The sequence below is a fragment of the Pecten maximus genome, chromosome 1, assembly GCF_902652985.1.
Source record: "Pecten maximus chromosome 1, xPecMax1.1, whole genome shotgun sequence".
NCBI lineage: Eukaryota > Metazoa > Mollusca > Bivalvia > Pectinida > Pectinidae > Pecten > Pecten maximus.
Window position 1 is genome coordinate 23,609,763 of NC_047015.1, and position 20,329 is coordinate 23,630,091.

General features: G+C 39.9%; 1 protein-coding gene and 1 long non-coding RNA gene across 8 annotated transcripts in view; one reads left to right on the forward strand and one right to left on the reverse strand.

Moving 5' to 3' along the window:
* Positions 1–20,329, reverse strand: part of LOC117328273 (extensin-like) — a 56,602-nt gene that overhangs the window by 13,842 nt on the left and 22,431 nt on the right. For all 7 annotated transcript variants that reach the window (XM_033885773.1, XM_033885806.1, XM_033885822.1 and 4 more), the window contains 2 exons: positions 4,890–5,038; positions 1,684–3,358 (listed from right to left, as the gene is read on the reverse strand). In XM_033885773.1, the coding sequence (XP_033741664.1) occupies positions 1,684–3,358; positions 4,890–5,038 (1,824 nt within the window). The remainder of the gene's footprint in view (positions 1–1,683; positions 3,359–4,889; positions 5,039–20,329) is intronic.
* Positions 3,037–19,230, forward strand: LOC117328301. The gene is made up of 2 exons (XR_004532969.1): positions 3,037–3,377; positions 18,137–19,230. It is a non-coding gene; the product is annotated as an uncharacterized LOC117328301 (long non-coding RNA).

Genomic DNA, 20,329 nt, shown 5'->3' on the forward strand with positions numbered 1-20,329 from the left:
CCAAAATATTTTATTATTAAATTGGTGAAATATTAGTATTATTGGTGGTAACTTTGCCATTGTAATATTTTATAGCAAAGGCATTTTCTGTCTATATTACAGCTACAGTTGCTTTTAACACATGACACATTTAGGTCGACTTGTTCTGCCTTGAAAATTGTATACCACAGTTATTTTTCAATTACCACATTATTACTGCATTTATGATATAAAGAGCGAATACACGAAGTCTAAAAATAAGTTTAGATAACGTATTCATTGGGAACTGGAAGGGCGTTAGATTATCGTGCTCAAGAGTCACATAGGAAAACCACATAAACACATTTAACATCTACTTTGTAAACTATTGTGATTCATATGGAAAACTGATTATGTTTAAAGCACCAGAGAAAGAACAAATGAATAAGCCAGCTTCTGTACCAATCTCTTGCCTAATTATTCGCTCTGATGCGACTGACTGTATATTATTATGGTCGCCATGGTAACAGTCTATCTTGTCTGCACCAGACAGATGCATTGTACATACCTTACCCGTTACACTCCGAGAATATCTCGGCCTACTTCTAACGTTTACACGTTTCTGCACAGCTGTACTCCGCATGGCTGTATGTATACTTTACCCATAGCCATGGAATCAGTGAGAGTATAGCTACCCCTAACCATGGAATCAGCGGAGGTATAGCTACATCTAACCATGAAATCATCCCTAACCATGAAATCAGTGATAGTATAGCTAAACCTAACCATATAATCAGAGTATAACTATTCCTCACCATGGAAACAGTGATTTTATAGTTATACATAACCACGGGATCAGTAAGAACATAGCTATCTTTTACCATGGAATCAGTTATGATATATCTACCCCTAACCATGGAATCAGTAATGATATATCTACCCCTAACCATGGAATCAGTTATGATATATCTGCCCCTAACCATAGAATCAGTGATAGTATAGCTACCCCTAACCATAGAATCAGTGAAGTATAGCTATACCTAACCATGGAATCAGTAATGATATATCTACCCCTAACCATGGAATCAGTTATGATATATCTGCCCCTAACCATAGAATCAGTGAAAGTATAGCTACCCCTAACCATAGAATCAGTGAAGTATAGCTATCCCTAACCATAGAATCAGTGATAGTATAGCTATCCCTAACCATAGAATCAGTGAAGTATAGCTATACCTAACCATAGAATCAGTGAAGTATAGCTATACCTAACCATAGAATCAGTGAAAGTATAGCTATCCCTAACCATAGAATCAGTCATGATATATCTACTTCTAACCATGCAATCAGTAATAGTATAGCTACCCCTAACTATGAAACCGGTTATTATAGATCTACCTCTAACCATGAATAAACATCTCGACACATCAGTTAGTAAACCATTGATACACGTGTGTTTATTATCATTGGTATTCACATATATCATATGCGACCGCATCTTGGTTAGATAATATAGCCTTTTTTACAATTCATTTTCCTGAATGTTGCAGCTTGATATTAATTTTGATTGAAAGACATTTGAAAAAAACAACACTTTACAACAAGTTCATCTGTATATGTACAGTCGAGCACGTCATATCAAACAAATAACTAATTACAGTCGATATTAGATATTAGATACAAATATTAAATATTAGATATAAGTAGAACTATAAACACCCTCACCTTGTAGGCTGGTCTTTTGGTTGGAACATATCCTTCTGAGGGGAGAGGTGGAGCCGGTGGTGGTGGTGGAGGGGGTGGGGGAGGAGGCGGGCCCACAGGAGGGGGTGGAGGAGGTGGTACTCCAGGAGGCGAGGGACCCGTTTGGTCCCCATATAACTGTCTAGGTTGATATGGGTTTCCATCCCATGGTTGCGGTGATCTCACGCCGTACATATCCGAGTGGTGTTGTCTAGAGGATTCTGTCGAGTTATTCAGTGAAGGAGATTTGTAACTCCTTGCCGGATCCGAAATATCAGCCGATACTCCACTATCTACATTATGCCTTGAGGCAGGCTTAGTGCTGTTAATAAAATCGTTATAGTAATTTGGAAATTTCTCAAAAGGAGACAAAATATCCTCAATGCTGTTAATCCCTGTGCCGCTTGACTTTACCGAAGATGGTGACGTAGGTTCTCCATAAGATGTCGAACCGGAAGTTCCGGTTTGTTCACTTGTCACATGGTTATTTGTTGGAGGAGAAGAAGAAGACAGAGTAGCGGAGAATACTTGCGATTTTGGAAACGATCCAGATGACGTTTGTCTTTGAAATGACACCGGCGAGCTGACGACTTCCCGGTCACTACCGAATGACCCTTGTCTCTGGAAACCCCTAGGAGTCGAATTATCTGCAGTTATCCCAGCACTCTGTGATACCTGCCTACGAGGGGGTCCTGCGGAACACCTATCCAAGAGCGGGCTCTGTGGCGTTGAACTGTAAGATGGTTGTCTTTGATATTCCGATGATTGTTGCCTATGGTAACCACCACTTTGTGTTACCTCCGCTGGTTGCTGTTGGTAAGAAGGGTAATCCTGCCCGGCTGATTGTTCGTAAGTATTATGTCTGGCAGCTTCTCTTGATGGTTGTCTTTGAAAAGGTGAATAGGAAGTAGAATTGCCGTATGACCTATTTGGAGTAGCGGGAGTATCATCACTTTGGGCATACATAGCTGATGATTCATATGCTGGGGAATACATGTTCCCGTTTTGATTGTAAGCACTTTCCTTGTTGGATGACCCTGATGAATACTGTCGTTGGTAGGCAGGCGAACTTGACGAAACTCCCCTTCTGTCTTCAATACTACTTTCATATGATGGAGGTGCTATCCCCGGCCCAGGCCCGTAACTATAGGATGCCTGAGATGGTTTGTAGGAAGACGATGATGAGCTAGCTGGCTGTGTGCCAGAAGAGAGGGGGGAATCAAACGCGTTGGGGCTCGGTCCGTATGACGATGTCTGGTACCCGCTACTGTCACTTCCACTCCGATTGTGTGACGTGGGTATGTTACCCCCACTTGGTCTGTATGGTGTAGGCTTAGGCATAGTATAGCTCCCCACGCCGTACGGTGCGCTGTTTTTGCGCCCATACTGGTGGGGATCATACTGATGGTCCCTAGATGTGCTTTGCATTCCATGGCCACTAACACCTGAAATACTTGCATGTCTGGGTAGAGAGGTAAAGTACCTAGCGTTGTCAAAGTTTTCATCATCCGTGAGGAAATTTCGGTAATTTGGAAAACCTTCGGAGACAGGTGAGAAACTTCGGAAGGAGGTGGGACTAGTAGGGGCTGTAAAACTCACTGCTGTCTTAGACATGTGTGTAGGACTTACCGGCGCGCTGGCAGCTACAGTTCTACACCTGTAATACAAAGCGAAAGGTAAGTTTTAAAAAAAATGTGAAATTATGGCACAGGACAACAATGGGCACACATAACAACAATACACGTATAAACGGTAATTGTCTTACAAAATTACGAAATTCTTCCTATTTTTTTTAATTACTTGTTGATTTATCTATTTCATCAATGGTTCTTTAAATATTTTCTTCTGGTAATAGTTTGTACTTAGTATGTTATATCTGGTATGGATCTTGTGTAATACAGTTCAATTGTTGGGTCCGTGATGTTATCTGTAACCTAGTACAGAGTGGTATTACCCACGAACGTGTAATGAATAAACACAAAAATGTGGAAATACCGATATGAATACTTCTAAATGATGAACAGATGTTTTCGTTCTCCATTGAGTCCCAATGGTATCTGTTCCTGATGTATATGATCAAACCGTATGTAATGTCATACCAACAAACTCACAGCTGTTAATGTTTCAGTAATGTGTAATACACGTACTGGAAAATATGACATTTTAGTGAGCATATCATTTTCGAAGTAGGAGTAGCTAGATATCCAGTTAAACTTTTTTTAAACGATGCGAACGTTCATGATTTTACTAGGTTCATAAGTATTCCATAAAACATATAAATAAACAGAATCGATCAAAAGAACAACAAACAACAACAACACGTAACTATTCCTAACGAAGTCTACCATTGTATGTATCTCTACCGAACCCCCAACTAGTAATTAATCTGTTTATCAGGTAAACATACAACCTGCAACATCAAAATCACCATCATCATTCAAATTGATCTATTTACTCTATAGTTGCAAGCAAGAGAAAGAAAATCGGAATGAATAGGCACACAAATGTATGACTACTTCCAGAGTATTGATAAGAATTTTGATCTTCAAGTACGGAATTCTTCTGTAAAACGTAAATGACACTTAAATTCTAAATACAATTATCAAGGCAATAGTTGTATTTCAGTCAAGACGCAATGCTGTACATATATCGAAAGTTATACATTTATATGTATTGGGCAAATATTGAATACACTAGGTCATGTTCAATCAAATATAACAGCATCCAGCCACTAAGATCTCCATACGTTTGTCAAAAACAAAGTGGAATACATATGTATGTATGGAGTAAAGGTAAGCTGTCTTGTGGGAAAAGAAAGCAGCGGAAGTGGAAGAAATGAACATGCGCAGTCATTGCAAGATAAATGGCTGGCTTGGAGAAAATATTGATATATCATGAGAAACAACGGTAAAATTAACAAGCAAAACAACGTAAGTGTAAACATCTTAAAGGAAAACACAACATAAAGAAACCAAGAAGCAATCAAAGCAAACAGATATTAATATGAAGACAACAAAATAAAGATAACAGCAAACCAATTGGAAAAAAAATGGAATCGAAAAAAACGGAAGATTATCTTACATAGTAAACGATGTGTACTGCTTAGAGGGAAAGGCGAAAAGACTACATTTAAAAGCATTCGCCGTTACATTAATAATTACCTTGTTGAGAAAACATAGTTCACTTACTTTTTGATGGTTAGTTGTAGAAGGTTACCGGCGTTCAGAAGGATTGTTTGTCCCTCCGAATGAGTTACATTCGTGACGTCACGGTTATTGATCTTGAGAATGACGTCACCAATACACAAACTATGACAGGACACACTGCCGGGATTTACCTGAACCAAAATAAAACGTCTGAATGTATCATCTACTACAATACAATCATAGGCATGTTATAGCATAAGCGATTCGTGAAGATTGATGTAGTATAGGCGAAATTCTAAACTTCTTCTGAAACACGTTTGCACAATCCTGCTAAAACAATTTTGAAAAGTATTTTACAAAAGAAATTAAGTAGTGTGCGAAGAATGCAATAAACCTATTTCAAAATATTTAAAATATTCTTGCTATGTGTCAAAATAATATTTGAATTAAAAAGAGCAAATTCTTCTTGCCACATAAAGTACTAAAATATGTGTGAAATACCTGCAATTATGAGCTTACCTAATCAACTACTAAAAAGATCTGCCGGTGTTACGGTGTCGTCTTGTCGGGTAGAAATAACATAATGATTGAAAGCTTAGGTTGACTCTCAAATTTTATTATTAAATTACTGTTTAACGAGGGATTAAATGACATCACAAGTACTCATTGTTATGAGAACAATACGTTTCTTCTTTTTACCACCCGCAAGTATATTTAGCGTTCATTCATAAAATAGAGTCCTGAAGAATGAGTCAGTAAAACAGATGACACAATGACACACTGTCAGCTTTATGTCCCGTGTAAACAATGGCAAGGGACTTTGTCCCTAAAGAATACCACGCGCCGACACAGGAAGTTGTGTACATTGTGTTGCGACACTCAACTAGTCAGTCTCGGAAACTGATAAATATCAAATATGCAGAATATTAAACGCTAAGATCATGTGTAAAAGAATTCCATTCATTAAAAACACATCAAAGATTAGAGGAACGACCATTCACCTTTAGAATTACGCAGTATTTTAGATACACATATTTGTGAACCCATGTTCTGACACGCTACAATTATTCAAAGTTTATTATATCATACTGAACAAATATATAAATGTCAATGAATTAGTCACTATGATTTCATTAAAACGGAAACGAAAAATTTCCTCTCTTTTTCTAAGTACATTTGTATCAATAATAATAAAATGATATGCAGTGTTATACATAAGAAGTACCGTAATGTCATATACAATATAAATCACGTTAGTTTCTGTTTTAATTATCACAACGTATGGTCATAGATAACGACATGACATTACATATACTATGTACATTATATAACTATCAAGTAAGATTTTACAGTATATGTACATTATATATACAACTATCAAGTAAGATTTTACAGTATATGTACATTATACAACTATCAAGTAAGATTTTACAGTATATGTACATTATACAACTATCAAGTAAGATTTTACAGTATATGTACATTATACAACTATCAAGTAAGATTTTACAGTATATGTACGTTTTACAACTATTAAGTAAGATTTTACAGTATATGTACATTATACAACTATCAAGTAAGATTTTACAGTATATGTACATTATACAACTATCAAGTAAGATTTTACAGTATGTACATTATACAACTATCAAGTAAGGTTTTCCAGTATATGTACATTATACAACTATCAAGTAAGAGTTTACAGTATATGTACATTATATAACTATCAAGTAAGATTTTACAGTATTATGTACATTATTTAACTATCAATTGTAATGTAACACACAGTTGCCTGACGACATTGCATTGTCGACGTGACGCCATTATAAATTTGTTACCATGACGTCACTGTATTGTTACTAGCACATTCTACCTGTCATACCCTAAGGGTGACTGAGAAATCTTGAACAAATAAAACACGAGACAAATCTGTAATTGATAGAATGATATATTCTATTCTGTATGACTTGCTAGAAAAGTAGAAAAAAAATCGTGTATCGTTAATTTACTGAAAAGTACTCAATATGTGATATTAGAAATGCTGTAATCAAATCTAGTTCACCACCACATTCAGTAGCGTGGGTCATACATACTACTACTAGTATTATTTACTAATACGCATTGAAATTATTTTGTGATTCATGCGTGTCAAACAAAACACAACAACAGTTGTTACGTCAATGAGTTTTATTTGGTGATTTTGTATAATAGCCCTTTACTCTAACTATTATAAAGCGCGTGAGGTATTTAAGGTATGTGGTGAATCAGCGCACAGGTATGTAAAACGGCTACTGAAAACAGGACTTCCCTCCCACACTAGATCGTGACGTCACAGTCGTTGAGGGGAATTCCTTCGATATAGACTCACATAAACAACAGTGCGCTGCCTTTCAACAAGGTCATTAGCCTCTTGATCTGTCGGTAGTTGTTACACACTCTGTTAGCACTTACGAGTATTAATTGATATGCATTATGCTCTCGTGTGAGTGTCAGTACTTTGTATGTATTATAACCACACTTTAACATGGAGAAGTGCACCCATTAGTCTTAGTACGGGTATCGTTAACACGATACACATGTGGATTATAGATACAGATATATATTCAGTCATTAATAGTCCAGTAATTCACTACTAGATTAGGTATCATACTATCTAGTCACTGATATATCAGGTATTACACTATCTAGTCACTGATAGACCAGGTATCACACTATCTAGTCACTGATAGACCAGGTATCACACTATCTAGTCACTGATAGACCAGGTATCATACTATCTAGTCACTGATAAATCAGGTATTACACTATCTAGTCACTGATAGACCAGGTATCACACTATCTAGTCACTGATAGATCAGGTATCACACTATCTAGTCACTGATAGATCAGGTATCACACTATCTAGTCACTGATGGCCCAGGTATTACACTATCTAGTCACTGATAGACCAGGTATTACACTATCTAGTCACTGATAGACCAGATATCACACTATCTAGTCACTGATAGACCAGGTATCGCACTATCTAGTCACTGACAGATTATGTATCACACTATCTAGTCACTGATATACAGGTATCACACTATCTAGTCACTGATAGACCAGGTATCACACTATCTAGTCACTGATAGACCAGGTATCACACTATCTAGTCACTGATAGACCAGGTATCACACTATCTAGTCACTGATAGATCAGGTATCACACTATATAGTCACTGATAGATCAGGTATCACACTATCTAGTCACTGATAGATCTGGTATCACACTATCTAGTCACTGATAGACCAGGTATCACACTATCTAGTCACCGATAGACCAGGTATCACACTATCTAGTCACTGATAGATCAGGTATCACACTATCTAGTCACTGATAGATCAGGTATCACACTATATAGTCACTGATGGACCAGGTATCACACTATCTAGTCACCGATAGACCAGGTATCACACTATCTAGTCACTGATAGATCAGGTATCACACTATCTAGTCACTGATAGATAAGGTATCACACTATATAGTCACTGATGGACCAGGTATCACACTATCTAGTCACTGATAGACCAGGTATCACACTATCTAGTCACTGATAGATCTGGTATCACACTATCTAGTCACTGATAGATCAGGTATTACACTATCTAGTCACTGATGGACCAGGTATCACACTATCTAGTCACTGATAGACCAGGTATCACACTATCTAGTCACTGATAGATCAGGTATTACACTATCTAGTCACTGATAGATCTGGTATCACACTATCTAGTCACCAATAGATCTGGTATCACACTATCTAGTCACTGATAGATTAGGTATCACACTATCTAGTCACTGATAGACCAGGTATCACACTATCTAGTCACCGATAGATCAGGTATCACAATATCTAGTCACTGATGGCCCAGGTATCACACTATCTAGTCACTGATAGGTATCACACTATATAGTCACTGATGGACCAGGTATCACACTATCTAGTCACTGATAGACCAGATATCACACTATCTAGTCACTGATAGACCAGGTATCACACTATCTAGTCACTGATAGATCTGGTATTACACTATCTAGTCACTGATAGACCAGGTATCACACTATCTAGTCACTGATGGACCAGGTATCACACTATCTAGTACTGATAGATCTGGTATCACACTATCTAGTCACTGATAGACCAGGTATCACGCTATCTAGTCACTGATAGACCAGGTATCACACTATCTAGTCACTGATAGATCTGGTATCACACTATCTAGTCACTGATAGATCAGGTATTACACTATCTAGTCACTGATAGACCAGGTATCACACTATCTAGTCACTGATAGATCAGGTATCACACTATCTAGTCACTGATAGATCTGGTATTACACTATCTAGTCACTGATAGACCAGGTATCGCACTATCTAGTCACTGATAGACCAGGTATCACACTATCTAGTCACTGATAGACCAGGTATCACACTATCTAGTCACTGATAGATCAGGTATTACACTATCTAGTCACTGATAGATCTGGTATTACACTATCTAGTCACCAATAGATCTGGTATCACACTATCTAGTCACTGATAGATTAGGTATCACACTATCTAGTCACTGATAGACCAGGTATCACACTATCTAGTCACCGATACATCAGGTATCACACTATCTAGTCACTGATGGCCCAGGTATCACACTATCTAGTCACTGATAGACCAGGTATCACACTATCTAGTCACTGATAGACCAGGTATCACGCTATCTAGTCACTGATAGACCAGGTATCACACTATCTAGTCACTGATAGATCTGGTATCACACTATCTAGTCACTGATAGATCAGGTATTACACTATCTAGTCACTGATAGACCAGGTATCACACTATCTAGTCACTGATAGATCAGGTATCACACTATCTAGTCACTGATAGATCTGGTATTACACTATCTAGTCACTGATAGACCAGGTATCGCACTATCTAGTCACTGATAGACCAGGTATCACACTATCTAGTCACTGATAGACCAGGTATCACACTATCTAGTCACTGATAGATCAGGTATTACACTATCTAGTCACTGATAGATCTGGTATCACACTATCTAGTCACCAATAGATCTGGTATCACACTATCTAGTCACTGATAGATTAGGTATCACACTATCTAGTCACTGATAGACCAGGTATCACACTATCTAGTCACCGATAGATCAGGTATCACACTATCTAGTCACTGATGGCCCAGGTATCACACTATCTAGTCACTGATAGGTATCACACTATATAGTCACTGATGGACCAGGTATCACACTATATAGTCACTGATAGACCAGATATCACACTATCTAGTCACTGATAGACCAGGTATCACACTATCTAGTCACTGATAGATCTCGTATTACACTATCTAGTCACTGATAGACCAGGTATCACACTATCTAGTCACTGATGGACCAGGTATCACACTATCTAGTCACTGATAGATCTGGTATCACACTATCTAGTCACTGATAGACCAGGTATCACGCTATCTAGTCACTGATAGACCAGGTATCACACTATCTAGTCACTGATAGATCTGGTATCACACTATCTAGTCACTGATAGATCAGGTATTACACTATCTAGTCACTGATAGACCAGGTATCACACTATCTAGTCACTGATAGATCAGGTATCACACTATCTAGTCACTGATAGATCTGGTATTACACTATCTAGTCACTGATAGACCAGGTATCGCACTATCTAGTCACTGATAGACCAGGTATCACACTATCTAGTCACTGATAGATCAGGTATCACACTATCTAGTCACTGATAGATCTGGTATTACACTATCTAGTCACTGATAGACCAGGTATCGCACTATCTAGTCACTGATAGACCAGGTATCACACTATCTAGTCACTGATAGACCAGGTATCACACTATCTAGTCACTGATAGATCAGGTATTACACTATCTAGTCACTGATAGATCTGGTATCACACTATCTAGTCACCAATAGATCTGGTATCACACTATCTAGTCACTGATAGATTAGGTATCACACTATCTAGTCACTGATGGACCAGGTATTACACTATCTAGTCACTGATAGACCAGGTATCACACTATCTAGTCACTGATAGACCAGGTATCACACTATCTAGTCACCGATAGACCAGGTATCACACTATCTAGTCACTGATAGGCCAGGTATCACACTATCTAGTCACTGATAGACCAGGTATCACACTATCTAGTCACTGATAGACCAGGTATCACACTATCTAGTCACTGATAGATCTGGTATCACATTATCTAGTCACTGATAGATCAGGTATTACACTATCTAGTCACTGATAGACCAGGTATCACACTATCTAGTCACTGATAGACCAGGTATCACACTATCTAGTCACTGATAGATCAGGTATCACACTATATAGTCACTGATGGACCAGGTATCACACTATCTAGTCACTGATAGACCAGGTATCACACAATCTAGTCACTGATAGACCAGGTATCACACTATCTAGTCACTGATAGACCAGGTATCACACTATCTAGTCACTGATAGACCAGGTATCACACTATCTAGTCACTGATAGACCAGGTATCACACTATCTAGTCACTGATAGACCAGGTATCACACTATCTAGTCACTGATAGACCAGGTATCACACTATCTAGTCACTGATAGACCAGGTATCACACTATCTAGTCACTGATAGACCAGGTATCACACTATCTAGTCACTGATAGACCAGGTATCACACTATCTAGTCACTGATAGACCAGGTATCACACTATCTTGTCACTGATAGACCAGGTATCACACTATCTAGTCACTGATAGTCCAGGGATTATATTATTCAAATCACATAATCCACGTTATATTCACATTTGTTAAAAGAGACTGGTATAAAATGGTGGCTATGTATTTTGATTAGAACACAACTTCAAAAGTCCCTATCCTAAAACACTATCAGATGAATTTTCCAGTTTTTTTCTCTGATCAATCAAATGTGTCATTGTATATTTTTAAGGTATGATCGTATAACGTACACATGGATACTCAGGAGATTGAGAGTCGACACTGCCATCGAACATTTTCCTTCCACTGTAATAATACATTGTGCACTATCCACTATATGAACGCCATCAAAAGGAATGAGGCAAGCATGCGATGTTGTTGTATTTTGGCAAGCACAACCTCATTGAACCTTGATCCATAAGATTTGTAAAGATATTGTAACTGGAGAAATGCTATCTTGTGTTCAGACCGTTTAAAGCCAACTCTATTTTCACAAGCTGTACATGTGTACTGATATCACTGTTTATATGCCATAAATCTCACAACTACTACACCCTACGTTCGGGAGCATCGCACTGATGACTTACTGATAAATGTTTCTTACATAGAATACAGGCAAATGATTGTCGTTATTAAACGTTTAACAGTATCTGTTTTCTTTGTCTACAGACATATTATGATAATAATGCGATCTGAACCTAGAGAAGTAACTTAAATAGCTTATTTCAACAATATACATTTCCATACGGTGACGGCATTTCTGTTATCTAGGTAAGGATGTTTGGGATAATAGAAAATAGAAAAAAGGTGGTATATTAAGAGATTCATGAAAACAGGGATACTTTTATTCAAACTCTACAGCTAGTATATCAAATGGTCTTTCACTAATATATTAACTAATCTTCGGTTATTTTTCCCGATTCATCACTGAAATGTAGTAGAAAACCCATAGTGAACATGAACCGCCATCAATAGGAAAACGTTCAACAGCGTGCCCATTCCCTGTTGACGTGAAGCTTAAGACAGGTGCTTGTTTATCTGTAGACACAACATACCAAACCGACAAATTAACTATTTCATATCATCGCTTTTGGAAATCGTTTCACTGATAATACTGTTATTTATTCGAATGTGCTTTTAATCAAATTCTAGAACTTTACTGTCTGAAGACGACTTCTTGTGGTTATACTCTCGCTGTGTTTCTCTGTCAGATCTTGAAACAAACAGGAGAATCTGTTTTAACTATAACATTAACATTTTAAAACATTTCAGCAACGTAACCGGTGATAATACAGGGATTGATTTTATTAGTACATCTCTACATAATTTAGAAAGGCAATACAGCCTTCCATAAACCACTTATACAACTTTAGCAAACGATTCCCCTTCAAAGGACATGAAGGATGGCGAGATATACACGACCTGCTGGTTATATGGCTTATCATGCAACATACAGTTTGAAGATAAGGCAAAAGTTTGGAGAAAGTTTGATACCTAATTATTGGTGCGATTTTATCTCCCAATACTGCTGCCTTTTTATGTGGTTTTAGCATGTTCGCCTTTCGAATAACCTTTCATAAAGAGTCGGGTTGACTGTTGTATGTGGCTGTCGATCTCGTGTATTTACGAGAATTCCGACTTCCCTGTGATGCAGACTTATCTACCGCGCTGACGCACGTGTTGCCGACCCTCTAAAAATGTCTTCATAAGACAACCAAATCCAACAGACATATAATTCAACAGATAGGAAAAGGTCCAAATCTGTGAGAGAAAAAAACCGAGAGAGTCGGTCGTGAGCCTTTTGCTCCAAAACAAAATCCCCACTTTTGTTACAGTAGCTTAGCCTCCAGCTTGATTGAGAGACATATACCAAGGACGGAAAGGGTTACTGTTCCCTATCAGATTACTTAGCTTATCTAGGGATGAGCTTTACCATAGGCCCGGGTATGTATAGCCCAGGAGGATGTTCTCCGGTATCAACCTATCTATCGTTCATCTTCCAGATAGATCCATGTCCCAATCTCAGCACACGTGGTCTGCGGCAAAACTGCATTTTTACTCCAGAGGCAAAGACTTAATTCAAAAAACGCAGTCGATGAAACAGATACAAAGTAGTGGGCACTATGTGGTTTCTTTGAAAACAATCAACAAAGGAGGGGTAAATAAGTGCTACATTCTGTTGGTGTTTATAAACCTAAATAAACACATACCATTAAATAGATATTGGTGTAAAATATTAATCTTAATAAGGATCAAAATATGGTACCTTTGATATATACAATGCTGACATAGCATATGATTTTCATCCAGAATTTGTTTGCTTTTGAAAGCGTTACGTGGGAAAATGGCACTATGCAAATCTTTCAAAAACGGCGAATCCATCAGCTTGGTTGTTTTGAATTCATATCATTTTTAGTATGGCGCAAAGAAACTGCACACAATAGCAGAGGCTTTTCTTCTTCTGAATCAAAACAATTAATAACCTATTTAAAATCAAATAACGCCAACCAAACATGCATAAAAGGACTATTCAACGTATTTCAAGGCAAAAATATATCCTGTAAAGGGACAGTAGGAAAACCGTGGCCTCCCTACTGGAGACATGTAACCGTTAGTGGTGACGTACCATGGTCCATTGTATGTCAGCCTATCTACTGGAGACATGTAACCGTTAGTGGTGACGTACCATGGTCCATTGTATGTCAGCCTCCCTACTGGAGACATGTAACCGTTAGTGGTGACGTACCATGGCCCATTGTATGTCAGCCTCCCTACTGGAGACATGTTACCGTTAGTGGTGACGTAGTATGGCCCATTGTATGTCAGCCTCCCTACTGGAGACATGTAACCGTTAGTGGTGGCGTACCATGGCCCATTGTATGTCAGCCTCCCTACTGGAGACATGTAACCGTTAGTGGTGACGTACCATGGCCCATTGTATGTCAGCCTCCCTACTGGAGACATGTAACCGTTAGTGGTGACGTACCATGGTCCATTGTATGTCAGCCTCCCTACTGGAGACATGTAACCGTTAGTGGTGACCTACCATGGCCCATTGTATGTCAGCCTCCCTACTGGAGACATGTAACCGTTAGTGGTGACGTACCATGGTCCATTGTATGTCAGCCTCCCTACTGGAGACATGTAACCGTTAGTGGTGACGTACCATGGTCCATTGTATGTCAGCCTCCCTACTGGAGACATGTAACCGTTAGTGGTGACGTAACATGGTCCATTGTATGTCAGCCTCCCTACTGGAGACATGTAACCGTTAGTGGTGGCGTACCATGGTCCATTGTATGTCAGCCTCCCTACTGGAGACATGTAACCGTTATTGGTGACGTATCATGGCCCATTGTATGTCAGCCTCCCTACTGGAGACATGTAACCGTTAGTGGTGACGTACCATGGCCCATTGTATGTCGGCCTCCCTACTGGAGACATGTAATCGTTAGTGGTGACGTACCATGGTCCATTGTATGTCAGCCACCCTACTGGAGACATGTAACCGTTAGTGGTGGCTAACCATTGCCCATTGTATGTCAGCCTCCCTACTGGAGACATGTAACCGTTAGTGGTGACGTACTATGGTCCATTGTATGTCAGCCTCCCTACTGGAGACATGTAACCGTTAGTGGTGACGTACCATGGCCCATTGTATGTCAGCCTCCCTACTGGAGACATGCAACCGTTAATGGTGGCTAACCATGGTCCATTGTATGTCAGCCTCCCTACTGGAGACATGGCCCATTGTATGTCAGCCTCCCTACTTGAGACATGTAACCGTTAGTGGTGGCGTACCATGGTCCATTGTATGTCAGCCTCCCTACTGGAGACATGTAACCATTAGTGGTGGCTAACCATGGCCCATTGTATGTCAGCCTATCTACTGGAGACATGTAACCGTTAGTGGTGACGTACCATGGTCCATTGTATGTCAGCCTCCCTACTGGAGACATGTAACCGTTAGTGGTGACGTACCATGGCCCATTGTATGTCAGCCTCCCTACTGGAGACATGCAACCGTTAATGGTGGCTAACCATGGTCCATTGTATGTCAGCCACCCTACTGGAGACATGTAACCGTTAGTGGTGGCTAACCATTGCCCATTGTATGTCAGCCTCCCTACTGGAGACATGTAACCGTTAGTGGTGACGTACTATGGTCCATTGTATGTCAGCCTCCCTACTGGAGACATGTAACCGTTAGTGGTGACGTACCATGGCCCATTGTATGTCAGCCTCCCTACTGGAGACATGCAACCGTTAATGGTGGCTAACCATGGTCCATTGTATGTCAGCCTCCCTACTGGAGACATGGCCCATTGTATGTCAGCCTCCCTACTTGAGACATGTAACCGTTAGTGGTGGCGTACCATGGTCCATTGTATGTCAGCCTCCCTACTGGAGACATGTAACCATTAGTGGTGGCTAACCATGGCCCATTGTATGTCAGCCTATCTACTGGAGACATGTAACCGTTAGTGGTGACGTACCATGGTCCATTGTATGTCAGCCTCCCTACTGGAGACATGTAACCGTTAGTGGTGACGTACCATGGCCCATTGTATGTCGGCCTCCCTACTGGAGACATGTAATCGTTAGTGGTGACGTACCATGGTCCATTGTATGTCAGCCACCCTACTGGAGACATGTAACCGTTAGTGGTGGCTAACCATTGCCCATTGTATGTCAGCCTCCCTACTGGAGACATGTAACCGTTAGTGGTGACGTACTATGGTCCATTGTATGTCAGCCTCCCTACTGGAGACATGTAACCGTTAGTGGTGACGTACCATGGCCCATTGTATGTCAGCCTCCCTACTGGAGACATGCAACCGTTAATGGTGGCTAACCATGGTCCATTGTATGTCAGCCTCCCTACTGGAGACATGGCCCATTGTATGTCAGCCTCCCTACTTGAGACATGTAACCGTTAGTGGTGGCGTACCATGGTCCATTGTATGTCAGCCTCCCTACTGGAGACATGTAACCATTAGTGGTGGCTAACCATGGCCCATTGTATGTCAGCCTATCTACTGGAGACATGTAACCGTTAGTGGTGACGTACCATGGTCCATTGTATGTCAGCCTCCCTACTGGAGACAAGGCTCATTGTATGTCAGCCTCCCTACTGGAGACATGTAACCGTTAGTGGTGACGTATCATGGTCCATTGTATGTCAGCCTCCCTACTGAAGACATGTAACCGTTAGTGGTGACGTATCATGGTCCATTGTATGTCAGCCTCCCTGCTGGCGACATGTAACCGTTAGTGGTGACGTACCATGGTCCATTGTATGTCAGCCTCCCTACTGGAGACATGGCCCATTGTATGTCAGCCTCCCTACTGGAGACATGGCCCATTGTATGTCAGCCTCCCTTCTGGAGACATGTAACCGTTAGTGGTGACGTACCATGGTCCATTGTATGTCAGCCTCCCAACTGGAGACATGGCCCATTGTATGTCAGCCTCCCTTCTGGAGACATGTAACCGTTAGTGGTGACGTACCATGGCCCATTGTATGTCAGCCTCCCTACTGGAGACATGCAACCGTTAGTGGTGACGTATCATGGCCCATTGTATGTCAGCCTCCCTACTGGAGACATGTAACCGTTAGTGGTGACGTACTATGGTCCATTGTATGTCAGCCTCCCTACTGGAGACATGTAACCGTTAGTGGTGACGTACTATGGTCCATTGTATGTCAGCCTCCCTACTGGAGACATGGCCCATTGTATGTCAGCCTCCCTTCTGGAGACATGTAACCGTTAGTGGTGACGTATCATGGTCCATTGTATGTCAGCCTCCCTACTGGAGACATGTAACCGTTAGTGGTGGCGTACCATGGTCCATTGTATGTCAGCCTCCCTACTGGAGACATGCAACCGTTAGTGGTGACGTATCATGGCCCATTGTATGTCAGCCTCCCTACTGGAGACATGTAACCGTTAGTGGTGACGTAACATGGTCCATTGTATGTCAGCCTCCCTACTGGAGACATGTAACCGTTAGTGTCGGCGAATCATGGTCCATTGTATGTCAGCCTCCCTACTGGAGACATGGCCCATTGTATGTCAGCCTCCCTACTGGAGACATGTAACCGTTAGTGGTGGCGAATCATGGCCCATTGTACGTCAGCGAGTTCTTTAACTTTGTGTTTTACGTGTCAGATCGGGTGGCTAAGAGATGCAGATAGATACATTAAATTGCTTTAGATAGGTTTCCTAAGCCGTGGATACTTTCGTTACATGTATGTTCCCCTAATACATCTATGAGGGATGACTGAGATTGAAATATTTACCCTTTGAAAATTCTCTCTAGTGTTGTCAAGGTATAGATTCCTTTAATATTTGTTTTCCACAACATTAAACTGAATGCACATATATATAGCCCTGTAGGTTTGCCATATTGGACATTATCATAGACGAATGTCAAGCTATCTGTAAGCATAGCCATAACTTTTACATATTTTTCATTTTCGTTTCAGATCGTAATGTTTCCAGTTACTCGTCGACCAGGAAGGTTACAACTCTAGTACCGATACTTCAGTTAAAATTCATTGGTATCCTTCGACCAATCTTGGGAATGATTTTTTATCGTGGCTCTTTCCCAAGAAATGCAGGATTAAAACAACTGCAAAAACAGCACTATGGGAATATGCAGTTCACTTGATCTACAAAATCGAAATTTTCTTGTAATACGGTCACGTTCAACCGACATAACTTTGACTTCAACCTTCACGGAAGGAAGTACACGAGTTGGCGCCATGACCTGTTTATCAGCTGTGGAAAGTTCCATGTGACTTAAATTTGTGTTGATCTACAGACATGCTTTTCTGGTTTTTAGAGACATGATGGCTGCTCGCCCGTGTGTTGCATGAAGTTAACACGTATAAAATAACATATTCGCTGTTTGTTACATGTTAACTCGGTCACCTACATGTATACTTTTCTTGAAGAATCACGGCGGCTGGTCCGTGTGTGGTGCAGGAAATGCTAACCATGGCAGGCCATATGGATTTGCCAGTTTTGTGGAAGTAAAATGGTTTCTTTCTTTTTTGTATTTCTTTCAAATCCTACTTTGTTATTAGTGTACGTTGATGTATTATATTCGAAGATTGTATGTTGACGAAGTTAAACGTGTTTACGGTACGGGTATATATTCCATTATTGTTTATTGATGGCGTAGCGTATATTTTTCCCGATGAAATGTTGTTAATCATTGGATACTATGATATTTTTGTTATGAGTATAACCTGAGTTGTTTAATGGCCAGCTAAGATTTTACTGTAAAGATGAAAGAAAATTTTGTGGAAATATCTTCCGTCTAAATATAGGCTTGTTTTTAATTACGCGTTGTCTTTAGTTATTTTAGGTAAAAGTTACAAGCATCGCTGAAAGTTAAGCATCTGGCAAATAACACTAAAAAAATAGCAGGTATATTTTCTATGTAAATCAGGTGTCAGACATGTTCATTACCGTTACCAATACACTGTCCATTATTGTCACTTATTGCATTGTTAAAACGAACCACACTTATTTTTAATTAGTTACTTTTTTAAATACACGAATTTCAAATCTAGAACAGCTTTTATTGTTATCTTGTGCTAAAAGATGTGTGCTGGTTTCCGCCATACATACAACAGTGTACAAATATGTTTAATGTACAAAATGAGATACTACAGATACCAGCAGGGCGTGCTGGTCGGCCGACTGGTTTGGCTGTGTTTACATCAACATTGGCTGTTACACATTTACGAAGAGGCTGTACAATACCATTGACCTACCGGAAGTAGGGGCTGCATTCTATAACACATTCCCTCCAGTCACATCTGCGGGAATCCAATAAATAAAAGATGTTCAGATGCCACAGTTCAGACCAATCCAATTTAACGTTTTATTTGAGCCTAATTGCTGTCGAAATAACTACCATTTACATCACTATAACTGTAGTGTTTTACATCTGGCGATGGTATGCGATGGTATGTGATGGTCAAGGTCAGTGGCGTCCGGAATAACTACAATTAAGCTGTCACGTGGACAGCCGTTACCGGACAATTCATTATAAAAACTTTGGTGCTGTTATCAGGACCATCCCTTCAGCATGACAAGGATAGTAGAAACAACTGACAAATGTCCGAACAAAAATTACTAAATGTGTCATATCTGGTTTCGCCATTCAAAGTCAAAGTCTCCAGATCAATTCGTGTTAATTAAAAATCACTCAGTGTCATAAAATATGAGCAGTTAGCTGGATATCTGTCGCCATTACGTAACAGTATGTTGATAGGAGCACCTATCTTCTGTTGTTTCCGGTTGTACGGCTACGGGTCAATATAGCTGTCATGTGGTTAGCGTTATCACGGGACTATTTACACGTGTTTCTGGGAATGTACAGACCGATGTGTGCAGCAGAATCATCCACGATGACACGCGAGGTAAACATGAAGATACACAAAAACAGACCCCATGTCGTCATCTTAGGACCCACGATGTTTGGGGGACGTTAAACCCCAGACAAACAAACAAGTATTCCTCCTCCTATATGTAAGATAACCAAGCCAGATCTCACTCAGTTGAAACTAATCTTTTACTCCATTTATATCGCATTACTACATTCGAAATACGTTTTATGTTATCATTCTAGGGCGATATGCCATTTAATACAGATATCAGCGGTA